Source organism: Cavia porcellus, unplaced genomic scaffold, assembly GCF_034190915.1.
Source record: "Cavia porcellus strain 051 isolate PalLab524CR breed Dunkin Hartley unplaced genomic scaffold, mCavPor4.1 scaffold_13, whole genome shotgun sequence".
Classification (NCBI taxonomy): domain Eukaryota; kingdom Metazoa; phylum Chordata; class Mammalia; order Rodentia; family Caviidae; genus Cavia; species Cavia porcellus.
The window spans coordinates 36,731,185-36,756,715 of NW_026947496.1; the positions used below are offsets into that span (position 1 = coordinate 36,731,185).

General features: G+C 34.8%; 1 protein-coding gene across 6 annotated transcripts in view; it reads left to right on the plus strand.

Annotated features, from left to right (window-relative positions):
• The window catches only part of Ryr2 (ryanodine receptor 2), a 659,796-nt gene that overhangs the window by 578,459 nt on the left and 55,806 nt on the right, over positions 1–25,531 (plus strand). For all 6 annotated transcript variants that reach the window (XM_063260102.1, XM_063260104.1, XM_063260105.1 and 3 more), the window contains 6 exons: positions 8,056–8,155; positions 9,342–9,421; positions 11,284–11,360; positions 12,114–12,187; positions 23,031–23,111; positions 24,047–24,135. In XM_063260102.1, the coding sequence (XP_063116172.1) occupies positions 8,056–8,155; positions 9,342–9,421; positions 11,284–11,360; positions 12,114–12,187; positions 23,031–23,111; positions 24,047–24,135 (501 nt within the window). The remainder of the gene's footprint in view (positions 1–8,055; positions 8,156–9,341; positions 9,422–11,283; positions 11,361–12,113; positions 12,188–23,030; positions 23,112–24,046; positions 24,136–25,531) is intronic.

The following is a 25,531-nucleotide window of genomic DNA, read 5'->3' on the forward strand; positions in this document are numbered from 1 at the left end:
TAAATTTTTAAAAAGGTCTGGGGTCATATCCTAGTATGGATGGCATGAGTTCAATCCCCAGTACCAATAAAAATAAAATAAGGCCTGGAATATGACATATATTGTGACTTAGATCAATAATTTAGTTCTCTTTTTTAACTACAAGATAATATAAATATGCCTTTCCTGTAGCTATTTAATAACTTTATTGCATACTTAATTATTTTTAGATTTATGGTTTCTTTATGATTAAAACTTTTAAAAGGATGGTTAAATAAAGACCCAGAACTAATTAAAAGGAAAGAAATTATTTTACCAATTACCTGAAAAGTTAATTATTGAATTGAGTGCTTTAGTAACACAATGGTTGTTTATTTCCTTGCTTAACTATAAGAATATGACATAAAATGATTTTTCAGAGGAAGCATATGTTTGGACAATAAATGTGCTATAATGTAAATTTCTCCCTGATGAGCCTGTTATTGGTGGTGGAGCTTAGATAAGTAAGAGGAATAAAGAGTTTGATTTTCCTCCAGGGCATCTTTCTCAAATAGTGGGCAAAATGCATCTTCTTTTGGCCAAAGCCCAATTTCTACATCACATGTGAATTTTATTCTGAGATCCTATTACTGTGTAATTAGGATAATTTCTTGTGTCTTTATTACTAAATATCCCTGTGGAAAAACTGAGAGCCTATAATAAAAACTTAAGAGATTAGTGTATTTTTCTCTTGGATGTGCCTCCTATGTAACTAAATTGATTTCGCACTGCTAAAGTACTCAGACTAATACCTGGTCCATATGTTCATATTTTAATGTTTGTACAGCATTATGAAGCATGGAAGAATCAAATTAGAGCCAAAATAGTTTTAGTGCTAATGTTACTAAATAGCACTACTCCAGTGATAAAAGAACTTCTGTTGGGTTGCTCCAAGTATCTAACATTGAAGAATTACATTTTTAAGATTTCTGAATGAACAAATTAGATATATGATGTACTGCCCCCACCAGTGGCTGCATAATTTGACTTTGAATGTATTTAATTAGTAGTGATACAGGGGAATGAAACTTCCAACCTGTTAGATGTCTGATAGAAGTTTATGTTCTCTAACATCAAAGAATGAATTTTAGGAACAATGGAGGTTAAGAGCAGAATATATTTATTGTGATAAAGAAAGCGGCTGTCTGAGAGAGATAAAGAAGGCATCCTGAGTGAGTTGCCAAAGGCTATATTTTCTAGGGACCTTTGTAGAGTAAATCCATGAGATGAGGCAGGTGCAAGGTGGGGAAAACAGGGAACTCAGCAAGGCAGATGGGCATGAGGTGGAACAGAACTATGATAAACCAATAAGTTTAATTGTTCAGATAGAATTGACCAAATCAGGGACAAATGAGGAAGACAGTCTCATAACAAGCAGGCATTCTTATGGAGCAGTGACTATTTCCGTAGGGGGTTGGGATGATGGCTCCTGGTTTAAGGTGAACCACATCTATGTAGAATAACAACTACTGAAGTTTACACTTACTGTGGTGTGGCTGCTTCATTGTTTTGCCTTTTCTCTTGGCCCACAGAAGGGAGTGTCTGTCTCCTCCAAGATCACATGATTTCAGGTCTTCTGTGCTGGTTGCCTCAGGGCCCAGCCCTGTCTGACTGCCTATAGTATTTCTATCTAGCTCATCTGCCTTTAACAGTAGAATCTTTAAAGGCCTAAAAACTGAATATATAGCTCTAGATAAAAAATACCTATATTCCTTCTCAAGAAAATTTATAATTCTTCGGTTTCTGTTGAAAAAGCTGCATATGGTACCCAAAATATGGACTGATGTGTTACCATTGAATTGTGGAAGGGAAAGGGGGAAGGAATTTTGTGGGCCAGTGTTGTCTAATACTGATGCAATATGCCAGCTTCATTTTTGTATGTGGAATTTTTTACCTCAAATAATGGGCACATCTTAGTCAAGGTTTTCTAGAAAGCAGAAACTAAAAGCTTATATGCTAATACTTTATTGTTACAATTCTAGGGGAGCAAGAGTGAGGGAGAAATGATACAGGGAAGGACATAGGGTAAAGAAGTAGTCTGTTCTTAAGCTGACCACATATATTCAGCTGTTTAGAGGCCTCAAAGGGCCAACACGCATCACAGACTCCCGAGGAAAAAAGATGAGTATCTTCCATCTCTTAACGGTCACTGGAGTGCTTTTCCTTAAGCTTCCTCTTGATATTAACTGACTTTGTCAGGCAGACACTGGGGAAGCCAGAGCTACCCAAGCACTGCGGTCTCACATCCACAGGGATCTCCTTTGTGAATGTTTGTAGTGCTAGCAGCCAGGTTTCATAGACATTGTGTAGCATAGGCCAATTTTTTGGGTTATTGTGGAAAGGCATGAAGAGAGTGGAGTTAGGTGGAAGTGGGGTTTTGTCCCATGTACAAGAAAAGTCACCAGGAACACAGTCTTCCATAGTGTAGGGATATGTGTAAGGGACTCAGAACATTGTCACATAATGATAAATTCTACATAAGTATTTAAATTATTGCTACATTTAAGAAATTCCACTTTCCCTGCCAAAAACAAATCAGGGAAGCTCAGAGAGAAACTTTTGTAGGACAGGGAGCACAGTTCAACACACCCCTGGATGCCCTATACCTTTGGCAAATCACACCTAACTACTGTGTCTCGGCTTTGTCTTCCTGGAGTGAAAAGCTTTCACTTAGATGTTCCCAAAATCAGAGCCATGTTTAAAATGTTTTTCTTATTTATTCTTTGTGCATATTCTTTTCTCATTTTTTCAAAACAATTTCACAATTCTTTTAAATAGGTAAATATTGGTAAAGGGACACAAATCTACATTACTTTTTAATTTTACTTTTTGTGGAAGATCCAAAAGAACATTCTGCCTTTAGAGAGTCAGAATACAGTGAAAATGTTTTATAGAATATAATTTGTATATGTGCATACCTATTGCCACTTTTTCCTAATTTAGTATTTAAAGAATCATAAACATAACACATTAAGATAAAGAAGAAAAAAGTACCAGAGGATATGAAATAGAATGTTCCAAGAATAAAGTAAAGCCCTAGATCTGTGCCACAGATTTACTGTAGAATGTCACCACGTGTAATTTTGAACTTTCTAGAAAACAACTTGAAATTACCTAAATTTAACAGGTCATTATGTCAATGGTTTTCTTTCTGGGGAGAAACTTTTTCTGAGGATAATATATAATATAATTAAAATGCTCAACAATTCATATATAGTAATTATTTGAAAATTTACAAAATTAAGACCAGTTATACAGGTTACATCTGTGGATGGAGTATCGGAAGATGGATGCCAAGGTTCTGGGAGGAAGGAAGAAATGTGTAACCTTAAGACAACCTGCAGAAAAATTCTTCTTCCAGCTAAAGAAGTGACACTTTTCCCAGAATGAATACTATATTAAGTACTTAGAGTTCATTGGAATTAATTATCATTTATGAAAACAGAATCACAGACTCTAGAGTTCTAGAGTTACAACTTCTTAAATTCCAAACAATGAATTCTTATGATCTGCTCCATGATGAAAATTCTTCAAATTTTTCATTTCCCAATAATTAACACAGGATCCTGGCATCTTCATGATCTAACAATAACTTTAGACTGTTGTAAGTCATTATTTACTTTCTTAATCTTAGTCTACATTTGTCAGGCAATAACAGTACAGGAAGGGCTATGTAGCAATTACTTTCTATATTCAAGGCTTTTATGGCAAAAACAAAGAAATTGATACCTGAAAACTGTTTTAAATCATTTTTTGCTGAGGACAAATAATATTCCTGCTGTTGAATAGCTTAACTTTGTAATTTATAACTTCTGATTTTAAAGTTACTCTTCCCTCACAATTTATGCCCTGTTAATGGAGCTCTTTATGGTTTAGTATAAACTTTACCCACTGGATTCTGTAAGAAAAGTTATTAGAATACAGTTAAGTTTTATTGATTTTAAATAGTTCTAAATTTTTTAGCTGAGGGGAAACAGTATTCCTCTCCAAATGTTTTGTTTATGAAAGCCATGCAGTTACATCACACAATACATCTAAACTTCATCTTCTAGACATTTGCTGAAGTCCATGTCTCTTAGGTTTTGAAAGTAAACTAAATAAACTTTCACATTATACAAGTTTTGCAGCTTTTCAAAGTAAGTGATAACTTTTTTAATATTTCAAATTGTGACCACAAACTATGTGATACCATATTTTGTTCTGTATTTATTTGTTCAAATTTTCATAAGCACCTGTTATCTGTAGGAACTATACTAGATATATGGTATATATGTGTTCTAGTTTTGTGATTATAACAAAGAATATGGCTCCAGTCTTCATATTTTTTCCTTCTAGGAAACTCCATATACATTTATTTGATTAAAACAAAAAAAAACCTTTTAGGAAGCGTCCATTATTAAAGTCATAATCTTATTGTTTGCCATGACTATGACTAATCCACAATTTCAAAGCTGGCAAAGAGAACAAAATTAATTCAAGTGAAGAATGGGATTTATGTCTAATTTTGGTTTTGGCTCTCCATAGTCTGAATTGACTTGTAGCATAAACCATATTTTCAGTGCTGTCTTACCTCATCCTCTTTGTCCCCATAGATGTCCAATTCAATCTTACATCTTTTAGCCTTTTTTGATAGTAATATTGAAGTTCAACATTACCTTATACATAATAACTGTATTTAAGATAGCAAATAATATTTGAAGTTGACATGACATTATTAAATTACAGAAAATTTTTTTAGGGTTCTTCATATTTGGGCAGGGTGGTACATGCCTGTACTTCCAGCACTCAGGAAGGTGAGGAAAGAGGATTTTAAATTCAAGGTCAGTTTGGACAACTTGGCAAGACAGTATCTCAAACACAAAACAGAAAAAATAGACATAATCCTAAAAGTTCCTACCTTCCTGGATTATAGCTTTTTTTCACATGCAGTTTAAAGGGGAAAGCATTACTAAAACCTTGTTGAAGTCTTGGAAAACAAAGGGAAAAAGCCAAACAGCTAGGTTCTTCCTCAAGATACAGAGACTTCCCCACTTTAAAATATCTTTTTATCTCCACTTTTAGGATAAACTACTTTCTCCATCCAGGAGAAAGGAACAATTATAATTTTATTCTTATTTCAGTAATTTTCTCATAAAAATTGATGAAGAACTAAATGTATTTTTTATTCTAGGCTTTCTATCATACTTATTTGCATCAGATGTTAAAATCTCAAGGCACTCCTAGAATGAGATTAGCTATTTAATTGCAAACTTCAGTTTTACAAAAAGTTAATCATGATGTAGAAAACTGTTCAGTGCAAGTGATTTGATCATGACTCTACTTTATGTCCACATGTGGCTCTGGAAGGGCTTACTCTAATCCTGTTAGGATAAGAACTGATAATTTGTGGTTACTTTTGGCAGTGAAAAGTTTTTGCCTAAGGGAAAATTGAAATTGTGAAACTGATGTTATTTTTTTTAACCTTCTTTGTAACCTTGGAATAATTTAAAGGTAAAGTGCAGGTTGAAGACATAATGATGTTTATCTAAGACCCTTTAGCAGATTGAGTAGGTCTGGAGAAGGGGAGAAACTCTAATTTTAAAAGATGCTTTCAAGATTCTCTGTCCCCCAATAAGATACTTTTAACAAAATCTATCCTCAATTTACCTAGAAAAAACTAATATGCAATAAATTTGAAATAAAAGTTTTAATCTTTCTTCTGCACTACATTTTATTGTCTGAGCTCTTTCTGGTTTAGTTTTCTAGGTTTATTTTGTTTAATCTTGTGATAAAATTTCCCAGTGAGCAAATTAAATTATTTACCCAGAGACAATTCTCAAAAGATAAACCACCAGGAAGAAATAGTATTACTAAATTCTTAAGAGAGGGCTTCCAGTGGAATCTTAGAGGAAATTCAAAACAAGGATTGGCCTGCTTCTTTGTGAAGAACAGATATTTCTGCTTCTAGATCAGTATTTCTTTTTGACTCAATGTTACATTCTTTGTTTTTGTTTGTTTTTAAATGAGTCTCATTATCTCCCTTGATGTATTTACTACTGTTGATTTTTAGATGCCAGATAGGAAAATGAGAGTGATCTTTGTCCTGGGAATTTATGTTTAAGAAAAGAGTTTGATAACATGTCATTTTCTTGGTCTTCTTGAGTCATGCATCATGCATGGTTTCAGCTGCTTAAGAGGGTCTGGGGAGCTTTGATCTATTTGCAAGTTGTCATACCCCCTTCTGGAACATAAGTGGCAAATTGTTTGTTTTGTCCTGGAATTTGAAGCATGCTGTCATTGTTTGTCTTCTGTTGTTTCCTGATGCTATTGACTGTATTCTTTGGGGTCAGTGGAAGAATGATTCTTTCTGACTTTTTTTTTCTGGTGAATGTAATTCCCTAAGCTAGTACTTTCTTATCATGTTCTTCCTTAAAACTCTTTTTGTAAAAGGAGTTGGTTAAGCTGTATGTGAGGGTTCCAGTTTTAGTTCTGGTGATGGAAGGAAAGTAAAAGATTGTTGGGTCTAAAAGAAAGAATCAAATGTTGCTCATCAATTTTAAGTAGCACCTGAAGAGCAGACAAAAGGATCTTCTTTCAGTTCTTCTGAAACCGTGTTGTACCAACAGTATGGTTTTGTGTGTCTGTGTGGTTTTGTTTTCGTTTTGTTTTTGGCTTCCCAGGAAGAGGTTTAAACATGAAGGCAAACCTTTTAGATGTTAGCATGGCTACATATGAAGCAAAGCTGCCTCTTCTTTTCTTTTTTCTGCTTCCATTTAGGCCTATCACATAATTTAAGAAAAAATAAAATTTAACCACAGGAGCTCTAACTATAGTGTGAAAAAAAAAAAACCCTGATCAATTTTGTTTTCGCAGCACGATATTATCAAAGATTTAAGAAACAAATTTGCCAGCCTCGGCGAGAACTCTCTGGTAACAGCATAAATGTCTGTGTTGGTTGCTTTTGATTTAAAGGTTTCTTTTTTCATTTGTTTGAGCCCATTTATTTCCCCCCTCCTTTTAGTTTACTTTATTTTTCATATTCTGTAACTAGCAAGCCTTCATTTTTTAAACCTCTTCCATCTTCCAGTGTCTATTTTCCGTACTTTGGATGGAAAGTTTACGGCAGCAAAGCTGTCTCTCTGGCTACCTCTGCTGCAGCTCTTACTGCTCTTAGGTCATATATGTTTTGGCCGTTGTGTTAACGGACATGATACTAATTGAGCGTTTCATGTCCCATTGACTAAGCTTCTCTACCACGCCATTTGATGGACGCGCTATCATAGGGCTCTATGCAACTTTCATTCTGCAACTTATACTGCTTAGTTCCGTCTCAATTCTCCAGCGAACTGGATTATTCCAGTGAATGGTCATACCAGTCTTGAATTTGCTGTGCCTTTATATTTTATTTTTATTTTTTCTTCTTTATGTTTGCAGTGGTAGCTTAAGTGGAAAAGAACAAACTCCAGCCATTGCTCTTAGTGGCCCATGCAGTCTTGTTTATAACCACCAGAGAATACAAAATATAAAGGCACATGGCTTCTCTTATTCTTTGGGGGGTGACTGGGGAGAACTGTATCATGAGTCTGCTATTCAGTTGAAGCCTACTTTTTTATCCATATCAGTTTTCAATTTTGCTTAATCTCTAAGACATCTCAGTTCATGTTTTTCTGTGATTCAGTGATAACTTGCTGAGCAGTATCAAGTTATGGCCATGACATAGGAGATTATCAAAATCATGACCAACTTATGCACAAATGTACAAATCGGAAAGTGCACATTTCAATGATGAAGTACAAAACTGATATAGGCTTTGGATTAATTTCAATTGAGAAAAAAATCCATCCTGATAAACCTGTGCCAAAAGTCTATCAAGAAAAATACAAAGGAAAAAAAACAACTCAAGAGTTGAGTACGTGACTATCTGTTTGATGAGATTGTCGGTGTTGAAATGGTCCATAATGTTGTCATAGAGCCCATACATGAAGAGATGACTAAAAATATTGAGAGCTGCTATGCTTATTGATCTCTACAACATAAACGGTTGGGATTTGTGTTCAGGAAAAAGAAATGGAAAAGCAAAAGCTTCTATACCAGCAAGCCAGGCTGCATGACCGAGGGGCTGCGGAGATGGTGCTACAGACTATCAGTGCCAGCAAAGGTGAGGCTCTCCCTGTCCTGGAGCAGCATCCTTTTATAATTCCCACTTTGCTTGGTGAGCGCTTTTTGATATCAGTTCACTGTGATTCTATTATCCCTGAATTTCTGACTCACCGTTGTTTCAGGTAACACTTAGCAAATGCCACAAATGTCATCACTTACAGAGTCCAGTGTTAGTGTTTTCACTTACATTAGAAAAACTTATTTAATGTTTATTTTTTAAATTTTGGAAACTTTGCTCTAGCTAAACTTTAGCATACTGACCCATATAAATCAGGAGTTTGAAAACTTCCTCTTTAAGGCCACAGAATGTTTACTTTTAATTTGTTGGGTCCTGTACTTTCTTGCAAATCTTTAGTTCTACCATCAGAACGTAAAAAACATCCAGAAGAAATAGGAAACAACGATTGTGTTCCAATAAAGCTTTATTTACACTCAGAGGTAGGAAGCTGTATTTGCCCTTCAAGCCAGTTTCCTGACCCTTCATTTAAATGTTTTGCCATTTTAAGTGAATCTTTTTCAACCAATTAAGGTGCACTGCCTATTTCTGTATCCAGACACATCAAGATGATTTTTCCTGCATTAGTAATATATTCTTTATGAAAACATTTTTAGTATTAATTTTGATGAATTAGAAAAATAATATTGGTGCACTCTGTTGTTAAGGGTTACTTTCCCTAAAATCAGAGATTATTTTTATTTCCAGGTAGAGATGAGCAATGTAAAAATAAAGCATAATATACTAAATAACACATAACTAGTTGAATTTTAAAGTGTCTTTATCTGAATAACTTAAAATTGGGAATAGTCATCCTAATGAAGCCTAACTACACACCTATTAAAAGTAATGATTGAAAATATAATATTGTTCAGTGCGGGAGAGAAATTTTCCTTAGTTTTAATTAGTCAGTATTTATATCAGTATTATTTTAATAAATATGGTTACTTTGAATCCTAATAATTTTAGGTCTCAGTATTTCAAAATGTTGCTTCTTCCTATGTTTCTGTCTTTATTTAGATAAATTCTTAAAAATATTTTACAGAATATAGTTAGGTTGTTGATGAAAAATATAAATTACTACTGTTTAACTAAATCAGTTTATCTTCCATAATTACACAGAATTGTCATAGATAATAATAATTTTAAAGTATACATTTGATGAATGCTTTTTTAAAATATTTTAAAGGTGAAACTGGACCAATGGTAGCTGCTACTTTGAAACTTGGAATTGCTATTTTAAATGGTGGGAATTCTACAGTACAGCAGGTAATGTCTTTAAGAAATGTACATAATGTACCTTTCAAACAAATAGAAAAAACTAAATTTTTTCTTTATGTAAAATATCTCTATTTTAACTTACCAAAATAACCAAAAAATAAAAAGCAAAGAAATGAAGTAATGGTGTGATAGTCTTAGAAGTCCAAACAGAAAATGGTTTGAAAACATTAGTCTAAATGTGGTCTTTTACTATGACAAATGGACTTTTAAATTGAGGCATGAGCCACCCTCTGATCATCCTTATATCAAACTATGGGGTTGAGTTTATGTAAACTGGCAGGATGAGCAGCTTGTTCTGTTTTCATAGTAAGTGGTTATATTACTTGTCTTAAAATAGCAACTATTAGTGTCTGTCACTTTTTTCTTAAAAAATAACCACCCTCCCAAATGTCTATATATTTTACCTGTCTCTCTTTTTCTCTCTGTCTCTCTCTCTTTACATATATATATATGAGTGTGTACACTCTACATGTGGGTATATATGTGTTTGTATACTGCGTGTATCCTTTATTTATTTAGTTTACATTACATTTGACTCTGATTTCTGAAAAATATTACTATAATATTTTAGGTTGCTTAGTTGAGCCCTATTTAGAACTGCAGTCATAATAGGATTGTTTTCATCTGATAAAGAGTGGGAGAAGCTGAGCATGGTATCTGACACTTGAAGTTCCAGCACAATTGGAATCTGAGGCAGGAGGATTGAAAGCTATATGCAAGCCTGAAACAGTGAGACTGTGACTCAAAATTGAAATTTTAAAAAGGCTAGAAATGTAGCTCCGTGTGAAGGCCTTGACTTCAATCCCGATTAAATACACACACACACACACACACACACACACACACACACACACACACACACATACACACACACAATTGGCAGAAAAGCAGAATCTTTACTTCCTTAAAGCCTTTGAGTAAACCTCTGTCATTTTGTATGCTCCTAGACTTGCATTGTGGTTTTGTCTAATAGCTCATAACTGAAACTCGTCAAGTGAAAATGCATTTGTAATACCTCGTCTATAGAATATCATAACTTAGCAACACTCCACACAGTAGAGTGTAGACTGTTTTCCATTTGGATGATGTGACTGATGGACATGTGGCTCACTGTTGTCACAAAGCATCAAGAGAGAATATCATATGTGTGTTGTCAGCCCATGAAGGAATTAGATCTAAAACTCAAAAGCATGATTTGTACAGAATGCGTATCATAGTTGCAACATCATAAAACTGAAAAACCCTAAACCCTAAAGTGTTGCTTTAGCATTTTTTAATGTTATGCTTTACTTAAAATATCAGTTATAGATGCTGGACATCACTTTAAGAACAGGGGACAAAAATTTCATAGAATACTGGTTCTTGCCTTGCTTTAGATTCAGAGACCATCATAGCAAAGACTAGATTCTTGTCACAGCAATAGGGAATTCAGAACTCCCAGCTTGTAATGCTATCTAGAGGCACAATTCCTGCATGGAAACCTGGGAAGAGCAGCCACATGGGCTTGCCTTCTGGTTACTTGTGCAAGTATCTGCATCTTACACGTGTACAGAGAGATAGGAAAACGAATTCCTGCTATGGCTCCCCCCAAGTATCTGTGATTCTTGTATTGGTGCAGAAACAACTCCCTAATTCATCATGTTTGTTTATTGCTGCATCTACAAATGTGCAGGCAGTCTTGCTTGCACATGCTTGTTACTCTTTCATGATTGAGGTGACATTCATAGTATTTGTATGTGCTGGTTATTATTTTAGCTTTCCTCCAAAATAAGCGAGCATATTTTTGTGCGTTAACAAAAATCAATGGTTTGTGTTCAATATGCATGTAGTTGGCTTCTCTGTTTCTACAGAAAATGCTTGATTACCTCAAGGAGAAAAAGGATGTGGGTTTCTTCCAGAGCCTGGCTGGCCTGATGCAGTCCTGCAGGTAAGGCCCCGCCTCACCTGTAGATTTTGAAGGATTTGCTCAACATTGGACAATAATTACACAAACCAAGAATTTTGATGATGAATGACACTTTAAAATGGGACAACAGGCAGTGTCTTATTTCTTGTCTTATTTTTAGTATTAGTAATGTTATGATTACTAACTTAATATTGTTAATGTCCTAAAAATAAGTCATTTCTCTGCCTCAATTAGGACCTTGAAGAGTTAAGATACATACTCTGCATACCTAAACAGGAATAATGTATGATTGTTTTAAAGAGAAAAAAAGAAAGTTCTGTTGAATTTCATTATGGACCTTGTAAGACATTTCTCATTTTTTCCGACTAAGTGGTCCTTAACTACTAATTTGTGACATCATATTTCTTTATTCTTCAGTAAAATTGTTCAAGAAGCATGTGACTAAGGAACGTGACACAAAGCTTGGTGTACTAAGATATTTCAACTTCATAAACATGATTGTTATAGTTATATTTCTGCCTGTGCGCTAACTTCTGAGTGTTCTTTCCAAGACAAAACCTATGAACTTTGCATTTGACCTTCTCATGGATCATTTCAGAAAATGGATCATCTACTATTAGGAAGCTGTTGTGATCAGAAAACTTTGGCTTGGGACACAGTTATGTGTCAACATGTTGTTCACAGTTTCAGACACATGTTATTTAGACGTTTACTCTTCTGCATGAAGAAATCATCCTATTGGTCCTCTAAACCATTTTCTCCTTGTTATTACAGTGTTCTTGACCTAAATGCATTTGAGCGGCAAAACAAAGCTGAAGGACTTGGGATGGTGACAGAGGAAGGATCAGGTATATATATTAATTACTTACATTAAAAGGACCTCTGTCCCGTTCTTCCCTGAAATAAGTCCATTGTCAGTTACCTTGTCAAGCAGGGCAATATAGGGTTGTTTTAAAACTGACAAATTTAGACTCATTTGAAAGTTCACAACTGGCCATTATCCAGGTCACACCCCAAAACTAATCTATTTTGGTCTACTTCTGATTCTTTTTTTGTCCCAGCCATACTTTCAGCACTCATTTCCCTAGTTGGATTTTTAAAAAGAGAAAAATTCTAATAAGACATAAAGACCCCTTATTTGAGAATTACATGTTTAATCACGTAACACAAACATGAACCAAAGTAAAGACTGTTTGACTTTCTTTGACTACTTTTGCAAATTGTCAGGCTCGGATTTTTCTGTTCTGAGGTAGTAATGCAACCAGATTCTTCAACCCACCATGAGTTCTGTCTCCTGCCTTTCTGCACATGTATCCTTCCCACTTAACATATCCAGTGTCTTTTGCAAGTCCAGACTGTGTTATGAAAGAAATATTTTTTAAATAATTTGGAATCCATTATTAACACTTGTGCAAAAGTAATGCTTTGCACTGTTTTAGAATTTTTCTTTCTGGAAACAGATGTGGGTATAAACTAAAAAGTTTAGCATATATTACATTTAAAACAGAAATAATGTACCTCATTCACTTTAGGAATATTTATGAGGAAAAATTAATCTTCAATATTTTTGTTGTAATTGGTTTTACTCTTTTATGTATGATTTTTAAATTAGTTTTAGTGAAGCCTATGTGTTTGTTTTTGTTGATTTGGTCTGGTTTGGACTTGTTATCTTGTCAATCAGTGTAGTAGTTTGAGTCCTTTATTGGACTAAACTGATTTCAAAAAATTAATTTTCTCTCTTAGTCTTTGCTGCTATTCTGAAAAATTCTAGAATTAAATAATCTTTTATCTATGTATTGTTATTCTCACAAAAAATAAAAGGGCCACTTATTCTTTACTGTATTTTAAAGCATTTCACTTATACATACTCTAACCCTGCCCATTGTACATGGCATCTTTTGACATTGTATGTGGCCTCTGGGTGACATTTGAATATGTAGGTCCAGTCATCAAATACAGATCATACGGTTACTTAAGCAAGTTAGCAACCTTCACGAAAAATCACCAGCACCACTTTGAATTTACTTAGATTATTTTGCCTGAAGACTCTGTCTGGAGAGCCTAACGCCACAATAAACCTCAGGAGAAGTCACCCACTTGTCTCTACCCTCTCCTAGAATCTTTTAGTTTTCTAGCTGTCAAATACCTAAGAACGAATGAGTTCTCTGCCTAGATTCTAACTTCCTTGTCTTAGAACTAGAAATCTATTTCATTTTTCCTTGTGGTTATTACGTTGCGTTCTAGGGTATCTGAACAAATTCCCATTAATGGTTCTCAGTCATTGTTAATATTAGTTCCCACAAAGAAATAATAGCCAATCTCCTAGCAGTTGTTGGCCCAGATATATAAAAGAATAATGATTTTTGACTCCAAAATCAGAACTGTTGTTTTTGAGAATGACCATTCCAATGAAAGAATTATTTGCATCTCTCAAAAGGATGTTGTTGCTTTAATTTGTGTATTCTTTTTCAACACACATAAAAATAATTGCCCAAAATGCTTGACACATTTTGTATTTTATTTCATTACAAGTAGCAAAACAAAAACAAACTCTCAACTTCTTTCTTTTTCCCCATTTCCTTTTCTTTCGACTACTATAAATGCTGTAAATGTACTACCCTCCCTTCTCAGTCATCACTCATGAGCGTGGTAATTATTAAAAATGAACTGCCTTTTGTTTATTTGCTCTTTTATTTGTGGTTAGCTTTGTGTACAGACTTGGTAGTGGTAGTTTTTGTGCATTATTTTTCCTTTTGTAGTCTGTCTTAATAAGTAGATGTCTTCATTTCTATCATTATGCATCCTGTTATTTTTAAAATTCATATACCTAGCTTTTCCCTTTTCTTTTCTTCTATGAAGATGTACAGTTAAATAATGTATCAGACACAAAGGGGCCACAAGTATTTAAATTAAATTTGTGGGGTTTTGGGTTGCGTTTCTTTGATTTACAAAAGTTCCTGGTGGTCCCAGTGTTTGCAACTGTTGTGTGAATGAAGGAAGCCTAGAATGTATGTACTTGTCCTCTTGTGATGTCTCTGTCTTTACGTGGCTTTATGGCTGCACTGAGGGTGCATGGCAATCAGTGACAGATCCAAAGTGACTTGTCATCAGCTGAGTGTGCTCTTTCTACTACCTTCCAAGTATTGGGAGGTTCACAAGGTTTTTCTCTATTCTTTTGAAAATATCACAGGTTAAAAATCCTTTGACATAGAAGCTAATTTTCATTCTTGAAAATAGATTAAAACAATAATTAGAAAGCAGCAGCTATTCACTCTTTAACATTGCAACAAAAATGACATTAATATTTTTCAACTATCTTAAACATATACTAGTCAGTAATAATAGGGGATGAAATTTTTGCATACAGCCTAATACATCAACAAGGTCTTCAAGATAAAATTGTGCTTTCTGAATATTGGCAGTCACCTTAATCAGGGGACTTATTAGGTGAACATAGAAAATAACTTACTAGCTCTTAATATTATGCTGTTTCTCACATTGCTTTAAAAACACCTATACTAACACACTTTAGGCATATTTTAAAATTTCCTGTTATGAGGTCATTCTTTTGATTAAAATTTTATAAAACTTATGAAAAGCTCATATCCTCACAGGATAAAGAAATTGGTAATCCCTTCATGGAAGATGTGGAAAAGAATGAAGACTATTATTGATATGTATAATTGCTTCACAGGCTTAGAACATAGGCTTAGCACTGAAAAAAATGATCTGTTAAATCTCAGTTTCCATCTATCTTTATTAGGCTAATTCTCTTTCTGATGAGGATAATATGACAATAACCTACATAGTCCACTACATGGAAAATGTGTAAACTTAAGTGCAAGAATTTTGTGACACCCATTTTGTGACACCAAATGAGGTAGCTATGCCCTGGATTTTGTAGATAAGGAGATTGAGGTCACTTGGCTTTCCAGTATTGCACGGCTGAGTGGCAGGGCAAGATGGATACATGCACACACATATCCTGCCTCCCACTGTTGGGTTTGCTGAGTCCCAGACCCCGATTGCTTTCCCTCCATTTTTTCATATTCTTTAGGGCCTTGTTTCCTGCCCAGCATTGTAGATAGTACTTTTTGCCCTTTGAGTTACTGTTCTTTGCATCATTCCAAAACACCAATCTGTTGCTGTCATTGCACTTATTGAAATTTCAAAATTACTTTTGAACTTTTCATGATTAAAAGTGCTTTTTATAATCTGGTATCAAGATGCCATTAGGAAGTATGTATTTGTGTTTCCTTAAGGTATGTATATAAAGATTTCAGACTAATGATTTATATTCTTTTTTTCTACTGCTGTTATTATCATGTAAGTTTGGCCTGTACCTCTATCCCTCCTCAATATATTTTCCCCCATTTCAACAAAAGTTGGGATCTCCACTTGTTAAAAATATTTCTTCAGCAAATGTGTTTGGTGGATTTGTGATGTGCTCAATGTTGTCCTCTCTGTATAGTTTAATATTCATATAAGGCTTTTAAAAATGATATAATGAAGTTCAAAGGCCAATATGAATATTTAAAATTCCATTCCATTTTTGGGTTTTTAATTTTGTTAATTAGAACCATTTAGTTAACCTCATTACCAGATCATTATGAACTTGAAAGTGCAATTTTCCTTCTTCGAAAACTCTTGGAAATATAGCAGATGATACCACATTTTGTTTTGGATCACTTAATAATGGTCCTAAACTTCGTGAGCAAAATAAAATCTTAAAATTGATCTGAATCCATAAATTGATTTGATTTTTAAAGTCTTATCTAAAACATTAACTACAAATCAACATTCTCCAAAGTCTCATTTATATCTCGTTATATCAATATTCTTATTGACATATCTGTAATATCAAAATCATCAAATCTATATGAAGGAACAAAGATTAAGTTTTAATTAATTAATCCTTGAATATTGGCCACCCTAACTTGTTGGTGCAGGTTTTATTGGTTTGTTATTGATTGGCTTTCTCTCCCTGAAGGTTTTTGAGCATACTTTCACAAGTGCAGTCTAGTAGTCTGCTCACTTTATTCTGCCATTCTGTGGGAAAAAGTCTTTAAGGAAAGTCCATGATATTGGCCATGAGGACCAAATAGGTTTTCTAAATGTTTTTATGTAATTTTAAACTTTGAAGCACTCATTTAACTTTGAGTAACTATTATGGGTTAGATTGTGTCCTTGGCATTGGTAATGACTTTGGAGCTTAGTAGTTTGTAGGCAGAGTCACAAACACCTAACATCAGAACAATGCTCTATGTGGGCAAGTTCTCTAATGCTCATGTACTTATACAGCTAAATGTGTGGAAGCATTTAGTTGCCAGAAGTGTGCCTGGCACAGTGCAGTAGAGATAACTTTTGACTTGAAGTAGGTGTGCATCTCTCTGGTAGGTAAGGAAACCAAAAAATTTCCACTGGGAGGAATTGCAATTACAAGAGTTCAGGATAAAAAATGTGACAGAGAACAGTGACTAACCTGATGGAGTTGAAAGGAGGCGATCAGTGTAGAAAGATAGTTGGTGAAAGACCAGAAGGGACTTTCTTTGTTCTGCCAGGAACTTTATATTTCCCTGGGGCCATGGAGAGTCCTTAAATAAGTGATATTTAATATCACTTAATATTAGTTAAGTGATTAATATCTCTTAAATGATATTATATATGGGTTAAATAACACACCTGGAGTTAATGTCCTATCACCCACTGTTAGAAGAATGCATCTGTTAGACTATACTAACACTAAAGGCAAAGATTTCGTGATCTACTCTGCCTGTGTTTCTTTTTATTGGTGAATTGAGGCCATCTACATTAATGATTATTATTATTATTTTTTTGTCTTTGGATTATGGCCAATATTCTCTGCCTCATCTCTGGCATACTATTTTCCTGCTGTTGTTGCCTACTTTTCCCTTTCATTCCATTGTCTGTCCCACTCAGTGAGCCCCTCTGCCACTGTTCCTGAAACCATGGTCATTTTTTCTTTCTCTAGAATGTCCTTCAATATTTTTTATAGGTTTGGTGGTCATGAAATCCTTCAGTTGTTATTTGTCATGGAAGTATCTTTTTTCTCCATTAATTTTGAAAGACAGTTTTTCAGAGTACATCAGTCTGGGTTGGAGGTTATTTTCTTTCAGGATTTGGAAGCTCTTCTTGACTTGATAGTTTGTGTCGAGAAGTCTGTTGTGATTCTGATTTTTCCTTTATGGGTGATCTGTTTCTTTTCTCTGACAGCTTTTAATATTCTGTTCTTGTGTTGAATTTCTGGGATCTTGATTATTATGTGTCTGGGTGCAGATTTGTTTTGGTTATAGCTGGCTGGAATTCTGTATGCCTCACTTATCTGAATATCATTTCCTTTTCCTATGCTTGGGAAGTTTTCTGTAATTATTTCTGTAAATAGCCTTTGTATTTAATTTGTGTTGAGCCTTGCTTTTTCACTCACATTTATTATTCTTAAACTATGCTTCTTCATGTCATCTTGTAGCCTTTGAATTGTTTCTTCCTGGCTCCTTATTATTTTTTAAGAGATCTTTTCTTTCACAATCACAAGCTGCAAGCCTGTCTTCAAGGTTTGAAAGTCTATAGTTTCTTTCAAGCAGTTTTGCCAGCTTTCAATGGAATTTTTAATTTCTTGGATATCTCTTTGTATCTGTTTCATGTATTCTAAGTCTTTTTTATATTTTTCATTCAAGGTTTCCCTCATTTTCTTATGGACCTCTATTCTTACATTTATATCTTCTTTAGAGATGTTTTGCAATTCTTTCATTATGTTTCTCATTTCTTCTTTTACTTGAGATAGTATTTCTGTTCTAATTTATTTTATAACCTGATGAAGTTGTTTCTTTATTCAGTTATCATTACTGCAGAAACTTCAGGTGTGCAACTCCTGATCTCTTCTGTGTTTACATCTTCTGGGCCAGAACTGCTTGGGTTGGAGGCCAGAGACTGCCTTTTGCTTCTTCTTATTATTATGCTCCTGGTTTCTTCTGGAAAAGTGGGTAGTGGAGTTCCTGGCACTTCCTATGTTGGCTACAATTTCTCTAAAGTGAGACTGTTTGATTTTTCTCGCCAGTTGGGTATTTAATGGCGACCATTAGGCTCGCTGATTTAGGGCTCTCTGTGGCTTTTCCCAGCCTGCTTTGGTTCACCAGTGGCTGGTGGAATGCAAGCAGGGGCTGGGCAAGCTGCCATCTCTTTCCCAGCTGGTTAATAGCAGGGAGCCCCCACTATATAGAGTGCAGGGAGCAGAGCTGGTTAGGGATAGCTTTAGGGAAACCTCAGAGATGGCTGTTGGAATGCCCACAGTGGCGGGACTTAGTCCAAGCAATTTCCACCAGTCTGCTCCAAGCTAGGAGTGCCTGAAGGAAGCTGGTTGCATTTCTGGTTCCAGGCTTATCCTGCCCTTCTCCAAAATGGCTCCCAGCCAATTGCTCTCTCCTGTGGGAGAACTGAGTCCTGTACATTCACTGCCAGCCAGTGCAGTTCTCCAGTCTGCTGTTCCCCTCCGCCACTGCGTCTCTTTGCAGAGGTCTTTGGGCCTGCCAGATACCACCTTCACTGTGGCCATGTGTCCCTGGGTTTCAACAGCTCTTCTCACACAGTGGATCTGGCTCCAGGGGAAAGCACCCCCAACTACCACCTTCTTCTTTGAGTTTTTCTTTTTGTCTATCTCTGTGGGCTTCAATTCTCATGGTAGTTCTTCCCGTGTCAAGGAGACTCACTTCCTTCCTTCTTGTCTTCCCCACCATGCTATATTCCAGCATCTGGACTGTTTCTCTCAGAGAGGCTGTTTACTCTGCTGCTTGCTGTTCTGCCATCTTCCCAGAACTCACTTACTTCTTTTATGCTTTGCAGATTTCAGAGCCATCTACTTATTTAAACTAATGTGATTCTATCAACAGTCTATGAAGTCACAGCTTTTTAATTACCTTAGCAAAATGATGAAACCAAGGCTCAGAGAAGTGAACTGACTTCCATAATGTGCTATATTTAGAAATGATTTTCCTTGCTTTCTAAAATTAATGTAAACAAGTATGAGTTCACAATTTAAAGAATATACAGTGATTCTTGGTCAAGTATTTTACAAAGTTTAAAATCTATGATATACCAGAATTAGAATGACCACACGATACTGAAGCAAATTATCTCTTTATTGCCTTTCCTTCTATTGGTCTGTGCACATCTGTAGGTTAGAGACTGTTCACCTCATAAGCTGCAGGAATAGAAGAGATGCTCAGTGAACACTTAATGAAGTTCACTGGAATCAAATCCTTCCCCAATGAAGAGCTGTATGTCATTAGATGAGTTACTTAATTTGTTTACTGAACCACAAAATTGGATTACATTTACCTAATTTATAGGATTATTATAAACCCCAAATAAATGATGATATATATAGCACAGAAGCTCATTATAGTCCATAAGAACCTTGAGTCCATTTTTAAAAATTTATTTTTGTTAAATTATAGTACAGTTAAGCCATCTAAATAGTGATAAACTATCCACCATGGAATAAATTACCTACTTTTATGCTTTTTAAAAATATTTTTAGCATTCTTTAGTTTTTCCATTGTTCAAAATAGATAACTTAGGTCCTTTAAAGATCAGTAATCAGAATGATTTCCTCCACAACAGTGGGGCATTTTGAGTTACATTTAACACTAAGTTATATGTTGACCTTTGATATGACCCGTCTTATATTTTATGCACTCATTCTTTTAACTGTCATTGTTAGAGACACTGACATGACAAGAGCTCACAACAATGGGAACTTTAATTAGACTTTTTGAATACTTATCATTTTAAAATGTGTATGCCAGGTATTATTATTTATGCCATTAAATTTTTATTAGTAAGTATTGATAATTAATACCTAATAGTAATCATGAGCAATTAAAAGGAGCTTTGTCTGGAGAATAGGATGAAAACTAAACTGTGTCTTAAGTAAACACTGAATGTGTGCACACACACACACAAGCACACACCAACACACTCAAACATGCTATTGAATTTAAGCAAACACTTGCATACTTTTCCACTAACTAGACAAACCAATTGTGAGTACAAAAGTGGCCTTTAAAAGTATGTTGACTTTATTAAATCTCTAAAGGAATTACTATTCATTGTCAGTTAAATAATAGCTATCAACCATTATTTCCAAGTGGAAATTTTTAATTTGTGAATATTTTGGTCCCTTAAAACTAAGATGGCGTTCAGGAAATATAAATGCACTTAATAAATACAGTGAGATAATTATATTCATAAACTAGGCATATTGGCTGTCTTTTTTAGTGTTATCACCACTGCTCCTAATATGCTAGCCTTTTCACAATTCTACAAATTTTGAAAAGTCAGTTAAAGGTAGATACTATCCTCATTTATAGAAGAGAAAACCAAAGCTCGAAGAATGTACTCATCCTAAGCTACAGTATTGTCTTCTGTTGTTAGATATGTCAGCAACTTGGAAGAAGAAAATCCAAGACATGCCCTATATAGTATTTACACTGGATCTCATGAAACCATTACAAATAATATTTTTTAAATGTAAGAGCACTTTCAACTACATGTACTCCATTGTGTTATTTGTTATTAATCTTAGTTTCCATCTTCTAGTGGAATTTCTTTTGCATACTTCATAGAGTAGACTGTTGCTCCTGTACCTTCTGCAGACATAAAGCCATCCTCCATCTCTGTTACTGGACCACTTCCTTGCAGCATGGGCAATGGCAGCATTTTAATCTGGTAGTAACATGTTCATTAAGCACACCTGCTATCACTTGATAGTAAACAAAAGCTGGATCTATCCCCTTCCTTCACCTTCCCCTCCCTATTGTTCTGTTGTGTGCGCTGTGTCTATGAAAGTGAGTTCCTTGTTTGTTTCAGTTTACATTTAAGAAAATACTGTGCATGTCCATAATAAATAAAACCTTCTATTAAAACTCATTTTGCATTATGAAGAGCATCGTTAGGCACATAGTTAGACTATGCATTTATCTCAGTGTTAACTTTTCTAAATACTTTCTACAAAGGTTATTTCACATTGGATATATATAACCACTGAAAGTATGTACATGTTTTATAAATTCAATTTTCTGGAAAAATATTGTGGATGAGCTCACAGAGTAAAGCAATCAATAAAACAATATAACTAACATAATATTTTGATTTAAGTATCATTTTAAGAGATTTCTGATACAAATAGCTCATGAAAATGATACTAAGTACCATCCATGAAGAGTTTAATGTAATTATCAGCCTAAACTTTTCTCCCTTTCTTACCCCATCATGAACTTAAACACTGAGGAATGGACTTATCAGCCATCTATGGAGATGCAAAATAATGTGTGTTTCACCCTTGAACTTGAGCCACAACATCTGATTTGTATACTTGGTGATGGTAGCTTGATCACCAAATAGTATATCTTGTGGGCTAAGAGGGATATGAGTACAGTGATTTTATATACTTTTTTTAATGTTTATATTAGTTATCAAAATGGTTTTGCTTCCTAACCCTACCATTATATGAAGCCTCTCACTTTGAAAGTCACAGACTGCGGACTGGTAAGTCCATCAGCTCTCTGTCATTATGATCATCCATCATTTTAGTTAAAGTAAACACATGATCATTGCATAGTTTTTTTTCTTAGCCCAAAGTATTTCCAGTCTGTGAAAAGTTATTTTCTTGTAAAAAAATAAAAATAAAAAAAAAATATGCATATTCATTCACTGGCTAACCAACATCTTTTTGGTTATTTTGCTTTTTAAACATTTAAATTCTAGAGCAGGCACTCATAACATTGAAATTTTATTTTCACTGATACTTTTCTAAAAAAATCAACTTTCATTTGTGTGGTACTGTTTTGTGCTTGTTTATTTTTTTGCATTTTTGCTTTCAAAGTAAATTATGGTCAAGACGCAATGAAGTTGGAATGTAGGAGAATAACCCAATGCTTTTGCTGACTTCATCTCTGCCCTTCAAATATTTTTAGTTTTTGGTGAGCAGGGTGGCTTCTCTGACAATAGAATGCCCTTCCTTTTTTTTTTTTTTAAGTTTAGATCTCACAGCAGAGCCATCAAAGGTTTGATATTACAGAAAGAAGTCTGCCTGTTAGCCCCCAACCCCACCTCTGGAAGTAATGTTCCAGAAGTCATGTTTCTATTTTATATATAAGCAGTTAATTAAAATAAGTTCATAAATATTTTTAAGGGTCCTACTACTTCATGAGAATCCTTTAATTATTCTTCCATAAAATCATCCCTTGACATTCTTTTATGATACATTAAAGTATCTACATTGAGTCATTGGTTTATCCCCTGGGAAGAAAGCAAATTTAACATTTATAAAAGATGCAGAGATCATTTCCATACACATCTTTCTCAAAAACAAGAGGGAAAAAAATGTTTAAACCTCCAGGTCATTTGTAAAATGTTGCCAAACCCATGCTGCTGTTTTTAACAGAGAGAAATCTGAGTTTTAAGATTCAAATGTTCTTTTCTTACAAAGAAAAAGTACATCTATCTGCCAAGCGCATGATCTTAGGAGCTTCAGATAGAAAAGTGGTTATGACTTGTGACTGCTATGAGTTCAGAACGATGCTACATGCTAGATGAACTTGCAAGTGGTGGAGGTGGGGGTAAATGGGAGGCACCTGACAGCTGGTCATGTTCACCCCTCTGTACTTCCTACAGGAGAGAAGGTTCTGCAGGATGATGAGTTCACCTGTGACCTCTTCCGATTCCTGCAGCTACTCTGTGAGGGTCACAACTCAGGTTGGTGAGCCCCTGGCCTGGCTGCCAGCACCAAGGAATGAATGTTTGCAGCCAGTGGCTGAGGGAGTCTCTAGTTTTAATTATGCTTTAGTTCTTGAATCAGGAAATAGTCCTTCAACATCATTCTTAGTGCTCACAGTCTACTATGGGCCATTTTACAAGTGATTTTACTGCTTCCAAAACTTGCGCATAGCTGCTTCACTTGATTCTTACATTAGAGAAGACAGGTGAGAGGTAGAAAAGACATAGAAATCCTTAGAGTAATGTTGAAGTTTCTTTCTTTTGGACCACTTCTCATTACCTTGGAAGCATACTTCATTATATTACTTAATGTATTTTCATTCATTGTTTTTACATCTGCCTATATGCTGGGTTGTGGAGCCCTGGAGGCAGGAATTATATCTTTATTTTCCCAGAATTTTGCATAGATCAAATGATTGCTGAATAATTTATTCCTGTATCCTTAAAGTTGGAAACTCTTTTCATCTATTACACACATATACAGCTCGAGAACTATAAATAAAGAAATAAGCATTAGCAATACCTTAGACAGTCCCTGACCTGTAGTCTCAGTTACTTGGGAGCCTGTGGCAAGATTCCAAGTTTGAGGCCAGTCTGGGCAATGTAGTGAGAGCCTGTAACAAAATAGAAAGGGCTGAGGATATAGCTCAGCATCCCCAGTCCAAACTCCAGTACTGAAAAATGAAAGCAACACCAAGCATTGATATCATATGAAGTACCTGTGAATGGAGTAATTGTTCCTTTTTCATGGAAAATACCAATTATTTCATATTAAAATGATCATGATTAAACACCACCATTAGGACAATGATTGTGCTGTTAGATATCATCATATACTTTCAGAGTTATTCGAGAAAGTCTATTTATTTCAAACTTTTGAGTGAGCATCAATAACATCTTTTGATCTTACATAGATTTTCAAAATTATCTGAGAACCCAGACTGGCAATAACACGACCGTCAACATTATCATCTCTACTGTGGACTACCTCCTGAGAGTGCAGGTGGGTTAGCGTGTATGCCCTCAGAAATACTAAAGAGAGGACATTTGGAATAGTGTGGCATTGTTGTTAAACTGACATGTTGCTTTAATGTGTTTGTGTTTATGACTTGATATAGTTTTTGAGATATTTTGTTTTTCTTCACAAGACGATAGGAATATCGTCTTGAGGCAAAACTGCTAAGTTATTATCTCTGCTTCCAATCCTGGTTGTGACTTTTGCTCCTTTGTGTTTTCTTCTAGAATATTTTTCAGATTTTATTTTTCTATTTGTACATGGTTGCAGTATGTAATGATTGCATTCTTTATAGAGCTGCACATGTACATAACACATTTCAATTTTTTAGAGAAAAAAAAAGCAAAACATAAAAGGGTAGAAATATTACAGAATTTCAAAAAACACTAAGAAATCACTATTTGATAAATTACATATTGTCATTTTAGGAATGTTCAATCTTAGTTGTTCAAGTTACAGAATCAAAGCATAAAAAGTGGACAATCATACAATGGTAGTACAAACTATTCTGCTCTGTAAATCAACACAAACTGGATAGTATGGTTTTCTATCTTATACACTTAAACATACACACAGTTATATCCTTTATAGCACTTACTTTCTCTTTCATTATTACAATATCTATTATACATTTTGAATCTTACTACTCCTTCAGTTTTTTTTAACTAGAGAGACAATGTGATATTTACAAATGTAAATCTGATTTATTTCACTTATGATAGTCTCAAGTTACCTCCATTTCCCTATAAAAGCCTCAAGATCATCCTTTTTATAGCTGAGCAATATTCCATTGAATAAAAACACCACATCTTTTTCATCCATTCTGCAGTTGATGGGCATTTTCGTTGTTTCCAAGATTTTTTATTACAGATTGTGTTGCTATAAGCATGGGTGTACATTTATTGCTGTGACATGATCTTTTCAGTTTTTCTGGGAAAAGACCCAGGAGGTGAATAGCTGAGTTGAATAGAACTTCCAATCCTAACTTTTTGAAGAATCTCCATACTGATTTCCATAGTGGTTACAACAGCCTACACTCCCACCAACAGTGGAGCAGTGTTCCTTTTTCCCCAAACCCCCACCAACATTTGTTATCTGTTGATTTCTTGATGTCAGCCATTCTTTCCAGAGTGAGATGAAATCTCAATGCATTTCTCAAATGACCAGTGATGTTTCTTCATGTATTTATTTGCTGTTTGTATATCTTCATCTGAGGACTGTGTGTTCATCTAAGAAGCCCATTTTTGGAGACAGTCTTTGAATTTGGGGGCTTGATGTTTTTCAATTCTTTATATGTTCTGGATATAAGTCCTTTGATGGATTGCTGGCTAAAATTCTTTCCCATTCTGTGAGTTTTCTTTTCACTTTGTTGGTGATTTCTTTT